This window comes from Acartia tonsa, chromosome 15, assembly GCF_053477335.1.
Source record: "Acartia tonsa isolate MP-2025a chromosome 15, ASM5347733v1, whole genome shotgun sequence".
Classification (NCBI taxonomy): Eukaryota; Metazoa; Arthropoda; class Copepoda; order Calanoida; family Acartiidae; genus Acartia; species Acartia tonsa.
The window spans coordinates 22005416-22030336 of record NC_137274.1 but is presented as its reverse complement, the minus strand read 5'-3'; the positions used below and the strand labels follow the sequence as shown (position 1 = coordinate 22030336).

Genomic DNA, 24921 nt, shown 5'->3' with positions numbered 1-24921 from the left:
CAAACAGAAAGACAGATAAATTTACAGACAGACAAACAAATATACAGATAGATGGATTGATTCATAGATACATAAAATGATTAATAGACAGACAGACACACTGATAGATATATTGGTAGACAAACAGACAGAAAGACAGATATAAATAGAGACAGACAGACAGATAGACAGATATATAAATAGATAGATAGATACATAAAATGATTCTTACAGACAAACAGACAGACAGACTGATAGACAAACAGACAGAAAGACAGATATATATAGAGATAGACGGATATATAAATAGATAGATAGATACATAAAATGATTCTTACAGACAGACAGACAGACGGACAGATGAAAAACATTGTAGATAAACAAATGGATAATTTATTTGTGTTTTTTTTTAAGAAGAAACCAAAATCATTTTATTTATTACTTTAAAATTTGTTTTTATTTCTTCATATCCTTTGATAAAGGGTCTGGATAAATAATCAAGGAGGGAGGGGACAATGGGATGTTTATTACACTAGTCCCCAAAGTTTTATAATAACGTTTTCTTATTTGTTGACCCGACAACTTTGGGGACCTTAATGAATTGATTGGTTTTATTAAGTTGAGTTCTAATTTACTGAAGGGGTAATTTTGAGTTTCATCATTGGGGATGTACATCAATTTTTCGGCCATTGTCTTATCCCTTTAGATACCTGGGATAAATAATAAAACAAGGATGACACAAACATAAAAGCGAAGCTCTGAAATGGTAGGACAAACGAACATTAAGACTCGTAGATAATTAAGAATTAAAAAACTATGTTGCAAAATTGCTTAAAAATCGGATTCCGTTTAAGGACATACCTAAATTTTTAGATATTGATTATATAGATGCTTCGCTTAAAACATTGTACCTCGTTTTTCTAGGAATCATTGTTACAAATAACAGATAAATAAGATAATATTACCTATCATAAAATTTTTGTCAAAATGTTAAAAATCAGCATGTTTTAAATGGACTTTTTAGTAACGATTATTTAGTTGCTGCGCTTTCTAAGTCGTGCCTAACTGTTAACGGAATAATAATACAAAGTTTTACATCGATGGGATAATTTTAACATGCCTAAATTAACGTAGAAAGCTATCCGTTACGGATGGACAGACCGACCCTAATTATAGAAAAGCTTCGCTTTTAAAAATGAAACTAAAATAATATATTATTTTGTTTTTTCCTATTTTCCGACCCTCCTTAAAATAGTTTTAGGCTTTAGATAAAAATTAAAATTAAAATAATCTATAATTCAAAGTAGAACGATGTCTGTTTGCTTAAAGTTTAAGAACTCGGTAACCGCTGGACCGATTGGGCTATGTTTTTCAGGGGATATGCCTATTAAACCCCCCCCCCCCCTCCTCCCGTAAAAATAGTCAATAAATCACTTATTATGACATGAATACATAGATAAAAAGAAAACTGCTTAGACAAAATCATAGATAGATAGAAAGGTAGATAGATATATAGATAGATAGATATATAGATAGATAGATAGATATATAGATAGATAGATAGATAGATGATAGATAGATAGATAGATGACAGTGAGATAGATAGTATATATATAGAGTTAGATAAGTAGATAGACAGTGAGTTAGAAGATAGATAATTAGTTTAAAACTTTTTATTTAAGGTTTATGTTTTATTTTAGGAATTTTACTCGATGAATTCAGCGTGTAGTACGAGTAGTAGCGGGGGTGGTGGTGGCTCCTCCTCCTCCCTGGTGGGACGGGGTCTCCTTAGCACCGCCTGCCCCCAGGGACCCCTGGCCACCAGCCAAGGAGGGGGCTCAGGGGGACAGGGCAAGGTGCCCCACCAAATCCGCGAGTTCCTCAAGTCTTTGGACGATCAGGAGTGGCAGAGCAGTCTTTACAGCCTTCTACAAAGTCAGACATTTAATCAGGTGAGTTGTTTTTGTTGTACCGAATCAGCTTAAGAATCTTTATGTTGCTGTGTTTAGTGCCCTAGGAAAATAAGGCTGTTGGCCTACCTATTCTATTGACGTCATGGTAGAGGGAAAGAGAAGGGAAAGGGGAAAGATACCTCCTAGGAAAAAATAGGCTATAGGGTATTTCCTACGTCAATGGATTAGGTAGGCCAAAAGCAGTGACATCTATCCCCATTTTGCAGGGGTTTTATAGACAGCTCCTTGAATTACTTACAAGTAAAGCCTCCCCTCCTAAATTTCAAATTCTTAAAGAATGTTATTTGTAAAACTTTAGTATTTTGTCTCTCTACACCTTTTAAAATAGCCTTAAACCTTTCTAAGAAACATCATTTGGTGTCCAGCAAAAAATGATGTCATACAATACAAATGACCAATGATAGGCCAGTATACAATTTACCATTGGTAAATTACAATGTAAACTGGCCTATCATTGGTCAATTACAATGTAAACTGGCCTATCATTGGTCAATTACAATGTAAACTGGCCTATCATTGGTCAATTACAATGTAAACTGGCCTAGCATTGGACATTTGTATTGCATGACGTAATTTAGCATTGGTAAATTACAATGTATACTGGCCTATCATTGGTCATTTGTATTGTTGTATGACGTCATTATTTATTAGACACTATACGCTGTTCTCTTACTAAATATCTTGAAGTATTGGGTCTAGCTGTTTAAGTCCCTAAGGTAGTATTCCAAAACAAAGGGGGGGGGGGAGGTGTTGACCCTAAACTTTTTTAAAAACTTTTTTGGTACATTTTTTTTCTTGTATGATGAAATTGTCGATTAATTTCAAACACTTTTGTACCATAGCTAAGATGAGTCATTTTGTACCATTATGATTAAACATAATTTTAGCCAGATATAATCATCCTATTAATTTAAAACTTTTTCCAGTATGGCTTTTAAAATTTGTCTAGGGCGTCCAATGGAGTTGAGCTTATTGAACATTGGGGACTTTTTCGGTTAGTTCATTTAGTTTAGGTGTCCAAACGTTTCAACCACTAATATTTGTTTAGGTGGAAGTTGACCTGTTTGAGCTGCTGTGCAAAGTTTTGGACCACAATCTGTTTGCCCAAGTGGACTGGGCCAGAAATTCGCAGTATTTTAAAGAATTAAAGGTAAGAGCTTTTAAATAGCCCAAAACCTGCCCAAAAGCATTCCAACCTCCATGGATGTTTTATGCTTAATTATGCTTCATATTGAAATGAATGTTGTCAAGAAATTTCAGCCGTCTATCTTTTATAGGAGTTGAGAAAATCACACATAAAATAAGAATAGGACCTAATATGTAACCTCCACTAAAGTATTTAACATAAATGTAGCTGAAAACCTGCTAAAAAGCAGTCCGACCGCCATGGATGAGTTAAAGTTATTTAAGCTCCTTAGTGATGGGAATGTTGTCATAAAGTTTCAGCCTTCTATCTGTCATAGGAGCCGAGAAAATCACTAATTATCTTTAAATAGCCTAAAACCTGCTAAAAAGCGGTCCGACCGCCATGGATTAGTTAAAGTTAATTATGCTCCTTGGTAATGGAAATGTTGTCAAAAAGTTTCAGCCTTCTATCTGTCATAGGAGCCGAGAAAATCACGTTTCACCCACTTTGTCTCTAACGGACAGACGGACAGACATTTCGAATTATCATTTAGGCATGAATGATAGACTGACGGACTAAGTAAATTGTATTGGTTGAGTTAATTTGTACCCAAACTTTATTCGTTTGCTGGTCGTCCAAAACTTTTGAGTACTTTTATTAAAGATTGATTGGTTGAATTAAAGTAAATTAATATTTGTAATCTAGAGAAGGGTTAATTTTATTTATCATCATTGGGGGAGGTACATCAACTTATCGTCCATTGTCATATCCCTTAAGAAGCTTTTTAATCCAAATATTTTTTTTAACATTCTTTGTCCTATCTCTGAATGGTTGGTGAAGAAATTTACGAAATTTTTAAGCAATAGTTGTTTTTTCCTCTCTCTCTCTCTCTCTCTATCTCTCTCTCTCTCTCTCTCTTATATGAGGTAAGTCTACCTATCTGTCTGTATGTCTGAATTACGTAATAAACCTTCCCCCCATCCCATTACATCCACCTGTATTACATGTGTGTGTGTGTGTGTCTGTGTTTGTGTGTATGTATGTGTGTGCGTTTAAGCGTCGACTACTTTACTTTTCCCGCTTCAAACCCCCCTCTCCCCCCCCCCCCCCCTCCCTGCCTTTTTCCCCCTTAGCCCGTCTTTCACCTGAATGTGCGTGCGTGCGTGTGTGTGTGTGTGTGCGTGTAAGCGCGCCGCACTTTGGTTGGGAAACTTAAAAGTAGGTCATGGTCGTCCCACCCCCCACCCTCCCTCCCCCCTACGTCTGAAAATACTTTACAAGTAGTAATTTTAGAGAGAGAGAGAGAGTGGGGGGGGGGGGGCGAGGGGTCTTTTTTTACTTAAAGTTAAGAAATAATGTGTTGTAACTCTTTTTTTTTCACTTTCAATATAGATAGATAGATAGATATCTAGCTGGTTGGATGGATAGATAGACAGTAGATAGAAAGAAAAGAGCAAGTAGATTTAAAAAAAAGATAGATAGTGATTGATAGATAATGCTTATTTTATATCCTTTATTTTGCCTGTAGTTAATAAAGATAAAGGGGAATTCCTTCACATATAAACAGACACTAATGCACTTTAGAGGGAGGGGACATTGGGCTGTTTATTACACTAGTCCCTCCCCTAAGTTTTATAATAACGTTTTCTTATTCGTTGGCTTAACAACTTTGGAGACTTTTAATGGATTTTGATTTTGGTTGGTTCATAAAGTTGAATGTTTAAACAATTTTAGAAATACTTAGGGCTATGTGTGTTTTATAGAGGGGACATTGGGCTGTTTATTACACTAGTCCCCAAAGTTTTATAATAATGTTTTACCTTTCTTACTTGTTGGCTTAACAACTTTGGGGACTCTTATTGATTTTGATTGATTGGTTCATTAAGTTGAATGTCCAAATGTTTCAACCATTAATTGTAATCCACAGAAGGGGTTAAATTTTTTTGTATCATAATTGGGGATGTACATCATTTATCAGCCATTGTCTTATCCCTTTAGATAATAACTAGAATGATGTGGGCTCTCTAAGACATTTGGACAAACAGACATAATAACGTTTTATATCCCCCCAATTCTTATCAACAAAATTACCCCCTATGCAGAATGGTTAAAATGGTGGAAAAATTTGTACAATTCAATCTTTACCCCTAAAGATTTTTACATTTTTACAAGCTTTTTGTGTCACTTCATGCATGTTTTAGCTGGGTATTATGGTAATATTATTGTGTATCAGTATATATCTTTGGGTTCCAGTAAAAAACTTTGGGTACCAATATAAAACTTTGGGTACCAGTATAAAACTTTGGGTACCAGTATAAAACTTTGGGTACCAGTATAAAACTTTGGGTACCATTATAAAACTTTGGGTACCAGTATAAAACTTTGGGTACCAGTATAAAACTTTGGGTACCAGTATAAAACTTTGGGTACCAGTATAAAACTTTGGGTACAAGTATAAAACTTTGGGTACCAGAATAAAACTTTGGGTACCAGTATAAAACTTTGGGTACCAGTATATAACTTTGGATACCAGAATAAAACTTTGGGTACCAGTAAAAACTTTGGATACCAGTATAAAACTTTGGGTACCAGTATATAACTTTGGGTACCAGTATAAAACTTTGGGTACCAGAATAAAACTTTGGGTACCAGTATACAACTTTGGTTACCAGTATATAACTTTGGATACCAGTATAAAACTTTTGGTAATGGGTACTAGAATAAAATTTTGGGTAATGGGTACCGTATAAAACTTTGGATACCAGAATAAAACTTTGGGTGCCAGTATAAAACTTTGGGTACCAGTAAAAAACTTTGGGTACCAGAATAAAACTTTGGATACCAGAATAAAACTTTGGGTACCAGTATAAAGCTTTGGGTACCTGTATATAACTTTGGATACCAGTATAAAACTTTGGGTACCAGTATATAACTTTTGGTACCAGTATAAAAAACTTTAGGTATCAGTATAAAACTTTGGGTACCAGTATAAAACTTTGGGTACCAGTATAAAACTTTGGGTACCAGTATAAAACTTTGGGTACCAGTATAAAACTTTGGGTACCAGTATAAAACTTTGGGTACCAGTAAAAAACTTTGGGTACCAGTATAAAACTTTGGGTAATAGGTATAAGAATAAAATTTTGGGTAATGGGTACCTTATAAAACTTTGGGTACCAGTAAAAAAAACTCTGGGTACTATATCCCTGAACATCCATGGACTATTAATGTCAATGTCAAGAGGAAAGTAAAAATATTATTCTTATTTTCATTTGCAAAATAAACAAAATTTTCTTATCCGATTAATATCCGCTGGATTAGAACCGGTTCTCAGTCATACTATCCGCGGATAAAGCCCGCGGAAAGCTTCTATAATACGAACATAATATTATTCTCCTTTTCATTTGCAAAATAAACAAAATTTTCCAGCTTTTCCTCGAATCCTATTAATATCCGCTGGATTAGAACCGGTTCTCAGTCATACTATCCGCATAAGATCCGCGGAAAGCTGTCTATAATACGAAACGATATAGAACTATAAAACTGATTAGTATCCGCTGGATTAGAACCGGTTCAGTCAGCCATACAGAAAAATCATGTATAGCAACTTTGTTTAAAGTCAATTTTCCACGAATATTAAAATAAAAATCGTAAATTTAATGCCTACCAGTTTTGTTAGCCCGGGCCTTCGGCCTCTCTGACCTAACAAATTTGGGTTTAATCTTTTTTTTCATTTTAATATCCGTGGAAAGCTGTCTATAATACGATGCGATAAATAACTATTCCACTCAAAATATTGTAGACTAATTAAAGTCTCAGTGTAATAGTATACTCCTGTTAGGGGTCTATGCCCCCCAGAGGCCTCTAGGGGCACTAGAGGGGGGGGGGTTTGGGGAAGTTAAATCCTTCTCTCACTTTTCAATTTTAGTCCTAAAAAGAAAAAGTAAAAAAATTCTTTGGGACGAAAATTTTTTGTAGGGGTGATTTCTCTTGAAAGAGTGGTTGTATACTCCCCCCAAAATAGCTATAAACCTTCCCAGGACCAATGAGAAGCTATACTGTAAAGGAGAACCATATCGGTTCAACAGTGAGATCCTTCGGAACAGACACAGATCCTGTTATTTTTATAACGGATTATTATCTTTGTAGGTCCATAACCACATATAATAAGCTTCACTGTAAAGGAGAACCATATCGGTCCATCGGTTAGCAAGATTACACGCTACATAAACATAGATAGACAGACAGACATCCTGTTACTTTTATATCATTAACTATCGCACAGACCTTGATTATAGAGGAGCTTTGCTGAATTAACACAGTTATTTATCGCTTCGTATTATAAACAGCTTTCTGCGGATATTAAAATGGGAAGGATTTAAACCGGTTTTGTAAGCCCGGGATAACACAGCAGGTATTAATTTTATGATTTTTATTCTAATATTCGCGGAAAATTGTTTGTAATTAGATGCTATACATGATTTTTCATGAGTTTTATATATTTATAGCTTTCCCCGGATATTATGCGGATAGTATGGCTAAGAACAGGTTCTAATCCAGCGGATATTAATCGGTTGAAAAGGAGGGATGTACTTTTATATTGTGCGTTTACCTAGTTTATTGAAAACAAAAGTTGAAAAATTGGAACAAAAATTCCCCATCCCCTTCTCTTCCCCCCATTCCACTTTTCATTTTCATTTGTAAAAGAAAGGGAAAACTGTTCCCGCCCCCTCTCTTCTTTATAGAAAAACTTATTTTTTTGTCAATAATTTTGTGTTCAAGTCGACGATTTTTTGGAGTGTTTTTTTTTAAGAATTAACGGCTGCAAAATGTTTGGAGGGCAAAAAAAATAGCCTAAAACCATAAACAGGCTTGTTTTTAAAAACTTAAATAGCGCAAAACCATCTCAGAGCACGTAAGAGGCTTCACTACAGACAAAAAGAGCTTATATCTTTATATCATAGGATTTCATGCTGATTACATGTCAATGATGTTTAACAAAATAGCCTAAAACCCTCCTAAGGAATAAATCCATCAGGGACCTATGTGAAGCTAACCTTAAATAGAGATTAATTAATTAGTTTATGAGATTTTAATAAACAAACAAAATATCTTTACTACTTTAAATAAATATCTAGCGGTTTTTCTAAAAGGTGAAAATAACCTAAAACCAACTGAATCTGAAATACAAATTAGCCTAAAACCATCCCTATGTGAAGATTCCTTAAAATGGTAAACCCAATCGGTGTACTAGTTATAAAAATCTTAAGTTACATATAAGAGAAAGCCTTACTACTTTATATTATACTAGTGGCTGTGCCCCTAGTCTCTAGGGGCTTTGTTTTTTTTTTGGGGGGGGGGAGAAATTTTCATTTAATGGGGGTGTTGGGGGTGTTTCATCCACAAGAAAATAGCTTAAAACCACCACAGGACCTATAGGTATATACCCTGAAGAGTAGAATCCAATCGGTTCAGTGGTTACTGAGATCTTAAGCTTCAGACGGACAGACATCAAGCTACTTTGTATTATTGAAGATTATTCAGCTAGGACAAACTATAAGTGTCCTAACCTTTCCACCACTAATTTTATGATTTTTAACATCAATTTAACGTCTTATCCCTAAAGATCCTGCGATTTAAAAATATAAAAATAACGTCGACTTTGGCCTATTTAGGTTAAAAAATTTGCGTTATATACATTATTATTCTAGGCCTATCGTTTATTTTTACCTAAAATTACAACTGAATTCAAGTTTGGGGAAAAAATTGGTCATTTTTGTCCTATCATATTTTTTCCTTAAGGATTTCTTGATGTAAATTGTCTAAGGGATGCAATTTTTAAGTCTATTTTTAGTGTAATTATATTAAATTTAATATATTTGTTTTTGTAATAAGCAACATTAGGTCGTTTTGAGATTAATTTTGCGAAAATTCGCCACATAAATTTACAGGAAATTTTGTCCATGTATATTTTGACCAAAATTTTCTCCCGCATTTTCAGCTGTCATATTGGCGTAGAGGAACCGAGAAGTTATAATTGAGGACGGGGAACAAGTGCAATAACCTCTAAGTAGAGCATTTTTCGAGGCTACCAGCCTAGACCCCCCCCCCTTACCCTTTTTAGTTTTTGCTTTAATTTCTCCATAATTCCACCTCCCCTCCCCTTACAAATGAAAGACATATTGCTGGCAAAAAAGGATAAGACAATTTTAAATAAAAGGATATTGAGCTGTTTATTACACTAGTCCCCAAAGTTTTTATAGCAATATTTTCTTATTCGTTGGCTCAACAACTTTGGGGCCCGTTATTGAATTTTGATTAGTTGGTTCATTGAGTTGAGTCTCCAAACATTTTAACCACCAATTGTAATCTACAGAAGGGGTAATTTTGTTTTGTAGCTTGGGCTAACAAAACTGGTTTTAATTCTATGATTTTCATTTAATATTATGATTTTTATTTTAGTATTCGTGGAAAATTGGCTGTAATACGATGCTATGCATGATTTTTCAGTATGGCTGGGCAGGGGCGTCCAAGCTTTTTTTTTTGGGGGGGGTAAAAAATTTTAGGGGGGGGGGTAATTCGTGTTTGGGGGGGGTAAAATGGCGCGCGAAGCGCGCCGAAATTTTTTTTTACCCCCCCCAAAATTTTTACCCCGGGGGTAAAATTTGATTGGGGGGGGTAATTACCCCCCCTAAAGTCTGTTGGGGGGGGTAAATACTCCCCCCAAATCTGTTGGGGGGGGTAATTACCCCCCCCAAACTAATTTACCCCGGGGGTAAAATTTTTGGGGGGGGTAATTTAATTATGTAAAAAAAGCACCTACCTAATCTATTAAGTTAATAAGTACTATCTTATAACATAAAGTAGTAAGTAAGGTTTATTTGACTATAGCTTCAGATTTCATTACTTTTAATTCTGAGTTCTCCTTTTTAGGAAAGCTTCACATAGATCCCATGATGGTTCCACACTATTATAGGTCAATCCTTTGAGTGGTTTTAGGCTATTTTTCTCCTCCCTTTTTACCCTTTAGAAAACATGAGTTCTTAGATGCTAAGGGCGCCACTACTATCTATAATACAAAGTAGAACGATGTCTGTCTGTCCGTCTGTCCGTCTGTCTGTCTGTCTGTCTGTCTGTCCCTTAAGATCTCGGTAACCACTGAACCGATCGGATTCTACTCTTCAGGGTATATACCTATTGGTCCTGTGCTGGTTTTAAGCTATTTTCTTGGGGGGTGGGACGCCCCCAACCCCCCCAAAAACAAAAAATCCCCCCCCATTTTTTTTTTTTTTTTTTTTTGCTTAAGATTTCATTGGTCCTTTAACGAATTTCGCCCTAATTTTTTTTATCACCCCTTCGGGCAAAGCCCCTAGAGGCTAGGGGCAAAGCCGCTAGTTCAAATATATAGTAGTATCTCATTCTTTAGAACATAAAAATACAATAATTAACTCACTAACCAATGAACCAATATGATTTTACTTTAAAGTGAAGCGTCTTATAGGTCCTGGTAAGTTTTATAACTAGTTTTGAGACACCCTGACATCCTCCCAAAAGAAATCGCCTATAGAAATTCTTTTTCATTATTTAATGAAATATTTAATTTAGTTAGGTATCTATTTTATGGAATCTTCAGTGCTTTACAATTACATCATAGATCCCCGGGATGGTTTTAGCCCTTATAAAGGCCCAAGCAAATAAAACATGATCAAACTATTAATTTTTTTGTTATCATGGTTAAGAACTGTTTAAACTGGTTGGACAGTAAAATTTTTTTTTAAGAACATTCAATTTGGGGGGGGTAAGTACCCCCCCCAAAAAATTTTTTTTAAAGAACTTTTATTTTGGGGGGGGGTAATTACCCCCCCCAAAATGGTTTGGGGGGGGTAAATACCCCCCCCAAAATCGTTGGGGGTGCCTACGGCACCCCCAAGGTAGGGGTAATTTTTTTTTGGGGGGGGTATTGTACACAAAATTTTGGGGGTGCCTACGGCACCCCCAATATCGTTTGGGGGTGCCAAATGGCCCATTACCCCCCCCCTTGGACGCCTATGTGGCTGGGGAGAACCGGTTCTTATCCAGCGGATATTGATCGGTTTTGAAGCCATACTGTGAAAAAAATTATACATTACAATTTACATTTTCCTACATCCCCACTTTTCCCTTTTTTTTCCCCGTATAACACCAAAATATCTTCTCTTGGGAGAGTGAAGGGGAGGGGAAGGGTTGAGGCCGAAAGAAAGGGAAATCAGAGAAAGTGATGGGGGGGAGTATTAAGGCCAAGGCATTAACGTACAAACGGCAGGAGTAGGACAATGGATGATAAAATTATTCTTTAGAAAAATATCATACACTAAATTCTGTCTTTTAAAGCTTAAATATGAGAGGATAAAAATTTTTTCTTTTAAAAAATCTAAAAAAAACTCTCATTTTCATTTTCCTTCTCTCTCTCTCTCTCTTTCTGTATCTCTCTCTCTCTCTCTGACCCTCTCTCTCTCTCCCTCCCTCTCTCTCTCTCTCCCTCACTTTCTCTCTCTCTCTCTCTCTCTCTCTCTCTTTGCCCTCCTTCTCTCTCTCTTGCGTTATGTATCTTTTTTTTGTGTTGTCCGAAAAATTATTTAGGTCAAATTGATTTCGGTTTCGTTAGAGGCCACCGACCTTTGGGCCACATTCTATATTCATTGAGGACACTTGCGTGTGTGTGTGTGTGTGCGTGTGGGCGTGTGTGTGTGTGTGCGTGTGTGTGTGCGTGTGATTGCGTGTATTCTATATTTGAGAAGCGCAGCTATATAATTCTTAATTGTCAGTACGTCTAAAATGCATCTCTTTAGTTACTATTTATAGATGTTACTATATAAAGTAGTAAGTTTGTTTTGTCTGTAGCGAAGGATCTTGCTATTTGCTGAACCGATATGGTTCTCCTTTACAGTGAAGCTTCTAATAGGTCCAGGGAAGGTTTTTAATTATTTTCATAGACGGTATCTCCAACCTCCCCCCCAAAAAATGACAATTTTAGTGCCCCTAAATTCTTCTTCTAGTTTTATAAAAAGTTGTAAGGTTTATTTTGTCTGAAGCTTAAGATCTCAAAAACTGATAAACTGTATGAGATCCTTATGGTTTTAGGCTATTTTGTTTTTATTTTGAGGCGTTGGGATAGTTTTAGGCTATTATTTTACATTGATAAGGATGTAGCTAGCCGCTAGTAAAGTTTAAAGATACAGTAGTATAATGGAATGACTAACTTTTTCCAACTTTAGTTATTTATCACTTCGTATTATAGACAGCTTACATAAGGGTTAATTTTGCTAATTAGCAATGGAGATGTACATCAATTTATCGGCCATTGTCTTATCCCTTTAGATCCCTGTCAACTTTATATTGATAGGAGTGCGTCCGCTAGTAAAGTTCTACTTAAAACAAGGATGACAACATCCATAAAAGCGAAGCACTAAAACGGTTGGACAAACGGACATTAACACTTGTATAGTGTCAGAACTGAATTATCAGAATATAATGGGACAATAATAACATGCCTAAATTAACGAAAAAAGCTTCGCTTTTGAAAATGATTAAAAATCAAAGGAGAGGGCTTTAAATGAAATCGGATATTTTGACATCTAAATTTAAAAACCTTTTTTTAAGGATTTTTAAATTCGGAAAAAGGGGGGTAAAAGTACATTTATTTCTGATGGGATCAGAAGGGAAAAGACGATAATAGTTATTTCTCGCATCGTATTATAAACGGTTTTCCGCGGATATAGAATGTGCAAAACTGGTTTTAATCTTATGATTGTACATTTTTATATTCGTAAAAAGCTGGATATAATACGATGCTAGACATATCTAGACATAGTTTTTTCATTAGGATGAGAACCGGTTCCTATCCACCGGATTCAAATGAATACGAGAAAATGATTATAAACAAAATTACCACTTCTGCAGATTGAAATTATTGGTTTAAGTGTTTGTACACTAGCTAGGAATCAATAACTCAAAATTTTATGAAAAGTACCCAAAGTTTTTGAGGCTATAAAACTTTGGGTACGAGTGCAATTAACACTTCAAAGGGAGGGGACATTGGGCTGTTTATTACACTAGTCCCTAAAGTTTTATACTAAGGTTTTCTTATTCCTTGGCTTCACAACTATGGGGACTTTTATTTAAAATTTTAATTGGTTTATTAGGTTGAGTATCCAAACATTTCAACCAATAATTTTAATCTAATTTTGTGTTTCATCATTGTGGGAGTACATCAATTTATCAGCCATTGTCTTATCCCTTTAGAACCCTGCTCTTAACCCTCAAAATTTTTTATTTGGCCTAAATTCATTTAAAGGTTGAGAAGAAAGGGGGGGGGTTTAGCCACCCTCAGGGGCGTTGTCTATGATCTTGGGGGGGGGGGGGTGGATATGTAAAGGAAAGTGAAGAAAGAGAGAGAACAACGAAAGTAACAAGAAATCGTATTATAAACAGCAATCCGCGGATATTATGCGGATAGTATGACTGAGAACCGGTTCTAATCTAGCAGATTGTAAGCGGATTTGGTAACTTACCGAGAAGAAAGAGAGAGCAATGAAAGTAAAAGTTATTTTGAGAACAAGGATGATAATCTACACTAGTCCCCAAAGTTTTATAATAACGTTTTCCAATATTCGTTGGATTAACAACTTTGGGGACTTTTGATTAGTTGGTTTATTAAGTTGAGTGTTTAAACGTTGCAACCACTAATTTTCATGTCTACAGAAGGGGTATAATAACCGTATATTGTAGGTGGAGAGGGGACATTGGGCTAAAAATTTTTTACTGGTACCCAAAATGAGTTTATGAAAACTTTGGGGACTTGATGGTTTGGTATAAGCATAATTTTGTGTTTTAACATTGGGGATGTACATCAATTTATCATCCATTGTCTTATCCCATTAAGATCCCTGACATATAAGTAGAGTGACAAAACGACGTACAGACGCGTACTAAATAACCCAATTGTAGAATAGCATTTTGGAAGAAGCTTAATAAATGCGTTTTTACAGTTAACAAAAACAGGTCATCCAACATTTTATTAAAATTATTTATTTTAATTCTTAAAGATATTTAATAATTTTGTTATTAAAAAAATGCGTTTTTAATTAGTTTCTTATGAAAATTTAATAACGGTATTTTTTTCTTTGAAATTAAAAGTTGGCCATTCTTTTTGTGTATAACGGAGTCATCGGAGGAAAGGGAGAGTGAGAGAGAGAGCAAAAGAGAGAGAGGGGAAGGGAGAGAGAGAGAGAATGTTTAACGGAGTCATCGGAGGTAGGAGGGGGGAGAGGAGAGAAAGAGAGAGACAGAGAGAGTGAGAGAGAGAGAGAGAGAGAGAGAGAGAATATGTGAACGAACTCTAACTAGGTTAAACAGAGCAAGCTAACGGAGCATTTCTTCAGCTCCGACGGACGAAGATTTTCCCTTCAAATTCAGTCACTAGCAAATAAAAGCTGACTTTTAGAAAATAACCAAAAAATAAAAAAAATATACAATAAAAATCATTTACTAAGAACAATATTTATAATTATGACAAAGCTAGCTTTAATGTTTTTTTTTGAAAATGAGAAAAAATTCGGGTTATAATTCTAACAGTAAATGCCTCCGAAAAACACCGTTCACTTTAAATTAGGGCCACGTACTACATTACATGTGTGTGTGTGTGTGTGTGTGTATGTGTATGTGTGTGTGTGTGTGTGTGTATGTATGTGTGTGTGTGTGTATGTGTGAGTTTCTTTATTTTAAAGATATTATGTACAAAAAAATGACACATATTTATACAATACATAATAAGTAATAAGTATGATATTTAGAATTATTGCGAATTGATGAATAGCGGCTACGCCCCTAGAGGCCTCTACTTTTTTAGGGGGGGGGAGTATTACTTTTCGAGGGAGAGTGGTGGTACCCTCCTAAAAAATAGCTATAAACCTTACCAGGACCTTGCAGAAGCTACACTGTAAAGGAGAACCATATCGGTTCAGTGGTTAGCGATATCTATTGGCCAGTTCGTTTATCCAGTAGGAGGGGAGGGGGATATGGAGTATCGTTATTTTAGTCAGCTACGAGCATCACTTTATCAGAGTACATAAAAATCTGGTACAAGAAGTAATGATATTTATGTAATAATATTTTTAAAAATTTCTAATTTAAACTTTAAGTTAACATAATTATGAATGTTTTTAGGTTGCATATCTACTTCAAAATTTATAAATCGTTCTTTATATTATATACTAGCGGCTACGCCCCTAGAGGCCTCTAGTGGCACTTTGAATGTTTGTTTTTTATTTCAAATATATAACTTCAAGTCTCTACGCGAAAATTTTTTCTCTCGATTTTTTGTGATTTCTCTTGGGAGGGTGGTGGTACCCTTCCCCCAAAATAGTTATTAACCTTCCCAGGACCTATGCGAAGCTATCCTGTTAAGGAGAACCTGATCGGTTCAGCGGTTAGCGAGATCCTTTGGTACAAATATTCAAACAAACAATCATCCTTTTACTTTATTATAGGGACTAGTTGATTCGCCCCTAGCCTCTAGGGAAAGGCGGGGGGTGTCAGTAAAATAGCTTAAAACCACACAAAGACAGTACAAACCATTTGAACCAGCAATTTTCTAGATCTTTAGCGTCAGACAAAAAAAGCCTTACTTCTTTATATTATAGGATAGATAGACAGTCTGACGCATATATTTATTTATGTACATCCCCAATGAGGATACACAAAATTACCCCTTCTGTAGATTTAAATTATTTGTTGCACAGTTAGAACTAACCAATCAAAATTTATAACCAGGGATCTAAAGGGATAAGACAATGGTCAATAAATTAATATACATCCTCAATGATGATACACAAAATAAATCCTTCTGTAGGTTACACTTAGTTGGACACTCTATTTAATAAACCAACTAGGACCTAATAAAAAGTCTCCAAAGTTGTTAATCTAACGAATAACGTTATTATAAAACTTTGGGTACTAGTGTAATAAACAGCCCAATGTTCCCTCACTCTCGATTAATAGAATATTTTTTTGAAATTTCAAGTTTAGTTTAATCGCCAGAAATTGTTGTATTTCTATGTATTCTATGTATATGCTTTAAATGCGTCACAAAATTGATGACTTTTTTCACCTAAATTTCTGTAGATTGTTGGATATTTAGATAGATAGATAGGTATAATAGATAGATAGATAGATAGATATATAGATATATAAAGTAACAGGATGTCTGTGTGTTTGTATGTTTGTACCAAAGGATCTCGCTAACTGCTGAACCGATCGGATTCTTCTTAACAGGGTAGCTTCTAATAGGTCCAGGTAAGGTTTATAACTATTTTGGGGGAGGGTACCACCACCCTCCCAAGAGAAATATACAATAAAAACATAACTTAACAGCATAAATAATAGCAGATTTTAAAATAGATTGAAACAATTTTACGTGCCCCTAGAGGCTTCTAGGGGCGTAGCCGCTTGTTTATATAAAGGTATTTATAGATAGATAGATAGATGGATAGATAGATAAATACCTGTATTGGGGTCATTGTCAATTAAGAATAAATATATTTTTACTTTCCTTACTCCCTCCATTTTTTTCCATTGCTCTCTCTCTTTCTCTCCCTCTCTGTTTCTGTCTCTCTCTCTCTTTCACTCTCACTTTTATGTCTATCCTCCCCTCTCTCTTTTCTTTTAGCAAATATTTACTCTCACTCTCATTTGCTTACTCTCTTTCTCTCTCTCTCTCTCTCTCTCTCTCTGTCTCTCTCTCTCTCTCTGTCTCTCTTTCTCTCTCTCTCTCTCTCTCTCTCTCTGTCTCTCTCTCTCTCTCTCTCTCTGTCTCTCTGTCTCTCTCTCTCCATCTCTCTCTCTCTCTCTCTCTCTCTCTCTCTTATTCCTTATTATTGATAAAACGCACCAACTTTGTCCAACAAAATCTTAAAAACTTTTAAAGGGATTATTATATCAAGGGAGAGAGGGGACATTGGGCTGTTTATTACACTAGTCCCCAAAGTTTTATAATAACATTTTCTTTATCTGTCCACTTAACAACCTTGGGGACTTTTTGTTAATTTTGATTGGTTGGATCAGTAAGTTGAGTGTCAAAACTTTCCAATCTCTATTGTAATTTTGTGTATAATCATTGGGGATGTACGATAATTTAATGGCCATTGTCTTATCCCTTTAGATTCCTGGATTATTATAATATTTATAGGAAAAAAGTCATACCTATTGTTTTAACAATTATCATTTCACCTCTTAGCAAAGTTTAAAATTGATAGGATAATTCTATCATGTCAAATATGAACCATAGCAATACATCTATTCGTTAAACGAACGGACGAACGTATAGACTAAGCTTAAATGTAAAAAGCTTCGCCATAAATTAATAAAATTTTTCAACACTTGTAAATATTAAAAATTACTCGTTAATTAATTTATTATTTTAAAACTTTTAAACTAAAGTAGAATTAGTTACTTATCGCATCGTATTATAGACAGCTTTCCGTGGATATTAAAATGAAAAATTATAAGATTAAAACCATTTTTGTTAGCCAACCAATTAAATTCAATAAAAGTCCCCAAAGTTGTTAAGCCAACGAATAGGAAAAACGTTATTATTAAGACTTTGGGGACTAGTGTAATAATAAACAGCCCAATGTACCCTCTCTCCCTTGCTTACTTTTTGTGTAGGACCCAGAGAGAGAGAGAGGACAATGGGCTGTTTATTACACTAGTCCCCAAAGTTTTATAATAACGTATAACTTAACAACTTTGGGAACTTCTGTGAATTTTGATTGGTTGTTTTATGAGTTGAGACACGTTTCAACCAGTAATTTGAATTTATTGAAGGGATAATTTTGTGTATTATCATTGGGGATGTACTTAAATTTATCGGCCATTGTCTTATCCCTTTAGATTCCTGTGTTGTAGTAGGACCCGTAATAATTAAAGAATGAAAGCAAGAGTGAGTGTACAAACATTTCAACCACTAAAATCACGCTTCTAAAAGGGTAATTTTGTGTATCATCATCGGGGATGTTCTTAATTTATCGGCCATTGTCTTATCCCTTTAGATACCTGTGTATGTAGTAGGACCCGTTATAAATAATTAAAGAATGAAAGCAAGAGTGAGTGTACAAACATTTCAACCACTAAAATCACGCTTCTAAAGGGGTTATTTCGTGTATCATCATTGGGGATGTACATCAATTTACCGGCCATTGTCTTATCCCTTTAGATCCATGTGATGTAGGACCCGTTATAAATAATTCTGTAATTATAATGAAAGGAAAAGTGAATGACTCGTATTGAGGGCATGCCCTAAATATTTATTTATCTCTCTCTCTCTCTCCCACTCTCTCTCTCTCTCTCCCTCTCTCTCTGTCTCTCACTCTCTTTACCTCCGTCGAACTAACGGAGAATTTCTGTCTCTCTGTCTCTGTCTCTCTCTCTCTCTCTCTCTCTCTCTCTCTCTCTCTCTCTCTGTCTCTCTCCATACCTCTGTCGAACTAACGGAGAATTTCTCTCTCTGTCTCTCTCCCTTTCTCTCTCTCTCTTTCTCCTTTCCTCCTCCGTCGAACTAACGGAGAATTTCTACACAGTGTAATAATCATTGCGCAGTTTTTAACAGCGAGGCTTTTCTATAATTAGGGTCTGTCTGTACGTCCGTAGTTAATTTAGACTTTTCAAACTTTTCAAACTTTACATAATGATTCCTATTCAAGTAAGGCATGATTTAGAAAGCATAGCAACTGTATAATTTAGACAATGACTCCTAGGAAAACTACAATATTTTTATTTTGGACGCCCTAGAAAATTTAGACATGTTAGAATTGTCCTATAAATTTAAAACTTTGCATAATGATTCCTATTCCAGTTAGGTATGAATTAGTAAGCGTAGCAACTGTATAATTTAGACAATGATTCCTAGGACAACTACAATATTTTAATTTTGGACGCCCTAAACAATATAGACATGTTAGAATTGTCCTATACATTTTAAACTTTGCATAATGATTCCTATTCTAGTTAGGTATGAATTAGTAAGCGTAGCAATTGTATAATTTTATCAACTACAATATTTTAATTTTGGACGCCCTAGACAATTTAGACATGTTAGAATTGTCCTATAAATTTAAAACTTTACATGATGATTCATTTAACAGTAAGGTACGATTTAGAAAGCTTAGCAACTGTATAATTTTAACAATGATTCCTAGGACAACTTCGATAGTTTAATTATGGTCGCCCTAGACAATTTTGACATGTTAGAATTGTCCAATAAATTTTAAACTTTGTATGATGATTCATATAATAGTAAGGTACAATTTAGAAAGCGTAGCAACTGTATAATTTAGACAATGATTCCTAGGACAACTACAATATTTTAATTTTGGACGCCCTAGACAATTTAGACATGTTAGAAGTGTCCTATACATTTTAAGCTATGTATGATGATTTATATGACAGTAAGGTATGATTTAGAAAGCGTAGCAACTTTATAATCGTTACCAGAAAGATCGAAATATGATGATTTTTGGAATAATGATTTCTAGGTCAACAAGTTACAATAATAATAGCGAGGCATCTATATAATCAAATCCTACAATGAAAGTATGTCCTTTTTCTGTTTCCTATATTTACGCAATTTTGCAACCAATTTATGTACAATTTTGCTTAGACTTAGAAATTAATGCTTTGTTTATTCTGACACTCTACAAGAGTTATTGTTCGTTTATCCTTCCTATTGCTTCGCTTTTATAAATGTTTATAATAACAATCTATAATACAAAGTAGAACAATATTTGTCTGAAGCTTAAGATCTCAGTTACCACTGAACCGATTGGACTCTAGTCTTCAAAGTATATGCCTATTGGTCCTGTGGTGGTTTTAATCTGTTTTCTTGGGTGGTGGGACACCCCCAACCAACCCAAAAATCATTTGGGTATGACATAAGTTTTTGTAGATTCAAATTATTAGTTTATTATATATAACTCTTTTCTTAAATTAAATAATTTATAAAAAAAATCTTCTAAATTATTTTTGAAAAATCTACAAAATTATTTAAAGTTCAAATGTTTATATATAATGTATTAATAAAAACAAAATTCGTAGCAAGTAACATGTTTTATGTCTGTCTGTTTGTCCCGAAGGATCTCGCTAACCACTGAACCATTATGGTTCTCTTCCTTTACAGGGTAGCTTTTCCTGTTAAGATTTATAGCTATTTTTTGGGTGATTGTACCACCACCCTCAAAGAAAAAAAGAAATTTTTCTTTTTACAACTAATGTTGAAAATGAATAGAGGTCGATCCCTCCCCCCCAATTCAAGTGCCCCTAGAGGCCTCTAGGGGGCGTAGCAAATAGTTCTTAATACGAAATGTAGTATTTTTACCTCTCTAACCGCTGAACCAATAAAGGTTTACCTATTAGTCATGTTTTTAACCTAAATAATTTCTAAAGTATTTTTTAAGGGAAATTTTTGGTGATTTTTTAAATATTAAATACAAAAGGTTTCGTGATTATATTTTTTAAAAAGGTTGCGTGATTATTATTTTTATTTTTAGGTTGATGACCAGATGAAACTTTTAGAGGAGAGTTGGAGCGAAATGTTAATACTTGATCATTTACACCATAGGTAGATAGATAGATAGATAGATAGATAGATAGATAGATAGATAGATAGATAGATAGATAGATAGATAGATAGATAGATAGATAGATAGATAGATAGATAGATAGATAGATAGATAGATAGATAGATAGATAGATAGATAGATAGATAGATAAGATAGAAATCATACTGATATATATATAGTTATTCTAGCGGTTTCGCCCCAAGCCTCTAGGGGCTTTGTCCCAAGAGGAATAATTACATCTTCTATTACCTACCCAGCAGAAAAAAATGCTATTGGATCACAAATTTTCTCGGTTAAATAACGAATTCGCAAAATTTGTAAAAAAATTGGGGGGGGGGGATCTTTTGTTTTTTTGGGGTGTTGGGGTTGTCCCATCCCCCAAGAAAATAGCCTAAAACCACCACAAGACCAGTAGGTATATTCCCTGAAGAGTAGAATCCAATCGGTTTAGTGGTTACCGAGATCTCAAGGAACAGACGGACGGACAGACAGACATCATTCTACTTTGTATTATAGATAGAGAAAAATCATATTGGTAGATAGACAGATAGACATGTAGACCAACATACACAAGACAAAAAAAAACTAAAATTTTCTGTTTTTCAGATTACACAATAACCTTCCAAACGAGACCCCGCTACCAAATGGACAAAAATTTGACCTCCTCTCATTGGCTCTGCTTGGAGTTAACAGCATGGCCGATAAATTCATGGAGGTAAAATAAAGCCTTTCTATTGGTCGATATTTAGTCACGTGACAAAATTAAGCCCTACTATTGGTTGATATTAATTTATATGATGCATATAAAGCCATCCTATTGGCTGATTTTTAGACTCATGACAAAATGAAGGACTCCTATTGGTTGATATCAATTTATATAATGCATATAAAGCCCTCCTATTGGCTAAATTTTAGTCACGTGACAATATAAAGCCTTACTATTGGTTGATATTAATTCATTTAATAAATATAAAGCTCCTATTGGCTGAATCGTAGTCACGTGACAAAAATAAAGCCCTACTATTGGTTGATAATAATTCATATGATAAATATAAAGAGACCCTATTGGCTCATTTTTAGACACGTGACAATATGAAGCTCTACTATTGGTTGATATTTATTTATATGATGCATATAAAGCCCTCCTATTGGCTGAATCGTAGTCATGTGACAAAATAAAGCTCTGCTATTGGTTAATATACATCTTCTATTTTTAGGTGACATCTAGTCTTCAAGCAATAAAGTTTGATTCTGCTGATTATGTTTGCTTAAAATTCATCCTACTATTAAACGCAGGTATGGATTAATTTTTGTTGTTGATGATGGTAGACATAATTATCCCTTTTTTGTGTTATATGGTATTCTAGATAAGTTTTACAATAAAAAGCTTTACTTTAAAGAAGAACCATATCAGTTCAGCATGCTTCACTACACATACATAAACAAACAGACATCCTGTTACATTTATATTAGGATTGAAAATTTTCAACTAATTTAAAAAATTTGAAAATAATCCGCTAAAAATAGTTTTAAAAAATCCACGAAAAGTATTAATTTATAATACAAGGTAGAACAATGACTGTCTATCTGTCCGTCTGAAGCTTAAGGTCATGGTAACTGCTGAACCGATTGGGGTTTACTCTTCAGGGGAATATACCTACTGGTCCTTTGGTGGTTTTAAGCTATTTTTGTTTGTTTTAGATGTAAAGAATTTGAGTAATCTATCCCATGTGATGTCGAGCCGGGAACAAGTGAGCCAAATCCTGGCACAATATAATAATAACTGCTACTCCAATATTCCAGTAAGTAGCCCTCCTCCTATTGGCTCATTTTTGGGCACGTGACAAAATGAAGTCCTCTTATTGGCTGATTTTTGGTCACATGACAAAATGGAGTCCTCTTATTGGCTGATTTTTAGTCTTGTGAAAAAAAATAAAGATATACTATTGGCTGATATTTATTAGAGATGTAAATATTAAACCTACTGCTGCTAAGTCTTGTACATGACACTAATAGGGAGAGTCGGGGGGAATACCTTGGCCAACTACTTATAGTTATAACAATGGATCATTATTTAATGTATAGGCCAAATGATAATAAACAAAATTACCCTGTATGAAAAAATATCTGCAATTTTGTCCCTAATTGTGAACACCGTGAAACCAATGATATTGCCAGATTGTGTTCTTTGATATATTTGACTCTGAAATTAATAATTTTTCCCTTTTTAGGACAAATTTAATCACATTTTGGCGGTCATACCAGACTTGAAACAGATGGCTCAGGTAATGACATATAGATAGATAGATAGATAGATAGATAGATAGATAGATAGATAGATAGATAGATAGATAGATAGATAGATAGATAGATAGATAGATAGATAGATAGATAGATAGATAGACAGACAGACAGACAGTTAGACAAACAGAAATACAGAGAGAGATACAGATATATACATAGACAGACAGACAGACAGACAAATATACACACAGATGGATAGGTAGTTAGACAGACAAATAAATGGATAGATAGATAGATAGACAAATAGACAAAATGATATATAGACAAACAGACAGAGAGATTGACAAACAGATTGACAGAACAGACAGATAGATAGATAGATAGACAAAAAAACACCAGGCAAAAAGACACACAGGTAGATAATTAGATAGATAGATATACAGACAGTTAGACATATAGATTGATAGACTGACAGAAATCTAAACATACACACACATATAGATATACAGACAGACAGATAGATGGATAGACTGACAGACAGTGCCTTACTTTGTCCGTCCATCTCAAACCTATTAATTTTTATTTTCTTGTAGCATGGAGTGGAGTATCTGTATAACATGCATATACAGGGGAAGGCTCCCCACGCCACCCTCCTCATGGAGATGTTGCTTGCCAAACGGCGGCAAAACTCATCAATATAGGGGTAGGTATTTTTTGGGCAAAATCTTGTTAAATGTAGCTTTTCTGTTCTTAACATATCAAAATCTTGCTAAATGTAGCTTTTCTGTTGTTTACATTGCAAAATCTCTTTAGATGTAGCTTTTCTGTCCTTAACATAGCTGTATAGGGTATGGGATAATCTCTCACAATATCCACGTTTTTTATTTCCATTGATTTCCATTCTATTTCCAGGTTGCTACAACTGTAACCCCCCTTGGAATGATAAATATCCTGTATTGAGAATGAATAGTTGACAAAAACACGGGGGGGGGGGGTGTGGGGAGAGACAGCCCTCCCACCCCACCCCTTTACTTTTTTTATATATAAACTTAAATTGTCATAAAAATGTTACATTGCATTTTATTTCTTTTTCTAAATATTTAAATTTCTTTTTCCAGTATGTCTTCAAAACCGCTGGATTTGAACTGGTTCTCAGCCATACTGAAAAATCATGTATAGCATGTGTTGATTAGAAAAATAAATAAATTGTAATCTCCAGAAATCTTCATTGTGATTTTAAAAATAAAGAAAATATTATTTTTTATTTAAATAAAAGTATATGTATCTCTCACATAACTACTTATTATAGAATGTAGTATTTATTTTCACACATTTAAAAATATTCTGTTTCAATAGTTGAATATTTTTCATATGAAATTCTAATTTTTACTATTCTATTCCATTACTGCCTTATCAAAACCCAGGTTACCATAATAAAGCCCTCCTATTGGCTGATTTATTAGTCATGTGACAAATAATAAGCCCTACTATTGGTTACTGATTGGTAACCTGAGTATAGACAAAGATTTTCTTTATTTCTTCCATTATTAATATTATTATTATTATTATTATCAGTGTAAATATGTAAATAAATTTTTATTTTAGTTCACTCTCTCACTCTATCATAAATACATACTATATATATATATACATTACGGGGGGAGGGTTAGGAAACTATTCTAGTGCATATTTTTGTCACTAGATGCCAGTGTTTTTGTTTCAACTTTAAGATATGGAATATGAGGGGTATATAGCTTCAAATCTGCCACAATAATATTTTTATTTATATTTATACAGATATGTTTTAGTTGAATAATAGTTGCATTGTATTATGGACAGCTTTCCACAGATAATAAAATGAAAATTTGTACATTTTTGTTGGCCCTTAGGGGCCGTGGACCTAGGCCAACAAAACTGGTGTTGAACATTATTTGTGGAAAATTATCTT

The 24921-nt window shown here is 34.4% G+C and overlaps 1 protein-coding gene across 3 annotated transcripts in view; it reads left to right on the top strand.

The window, feature by feature from the left end:
* The window catches only part of LOC145306842 (nuclear hormone receptor FTZ-F1-like), a 75541-nt gene extending 50959 nt beyond the window's left edge, over nucleotides 1-24582 (top strand). For all 3 annotated transcript variants that reach the window (XM_080149155.1, XM_080149154.1, XM_080149156.1), the window contains 9 exons: nucleotides 1680-1931; nucleotides 3001-3102; nucleotides 20658-20728; nucleotides 21336-21444; nucleotides 21947-22025; nucleotides 22431-22531; nucleotides 22961-23014; nucleotides 23567-23676; nucleotides 23886-24582. In XM_080149155.1, the coding sequence (XP_080005281.1) occupies nucleotides 1680-1931; nucleotides 3001-3102; nucleotides 20658-20728; nucleotides 21336-21444; nucleotides 21947-22025; nucleotides 22431-22531; nucleotides 22961-23014; nucleotides 23567-23674 (876 nt within the window). In that variant the 3' untranslated portion in view covers nucleotides 23675-23676; nucleotides 23886-24582. The remainder of the gene's footprint in view (nucleotides 1-1679; nucleotides 1932-3000; nucleotides 3103-20657; nucleotides 20729-21335; nucleotides 21445-21946; nucleotides 22026-22430; nucleotides 22532-22960; nucleotides 23015-23566; nucleotides 23677-23885) is intronic.
* Nucleotides 24583-24921: the final 339 nt, after the last annotated feature.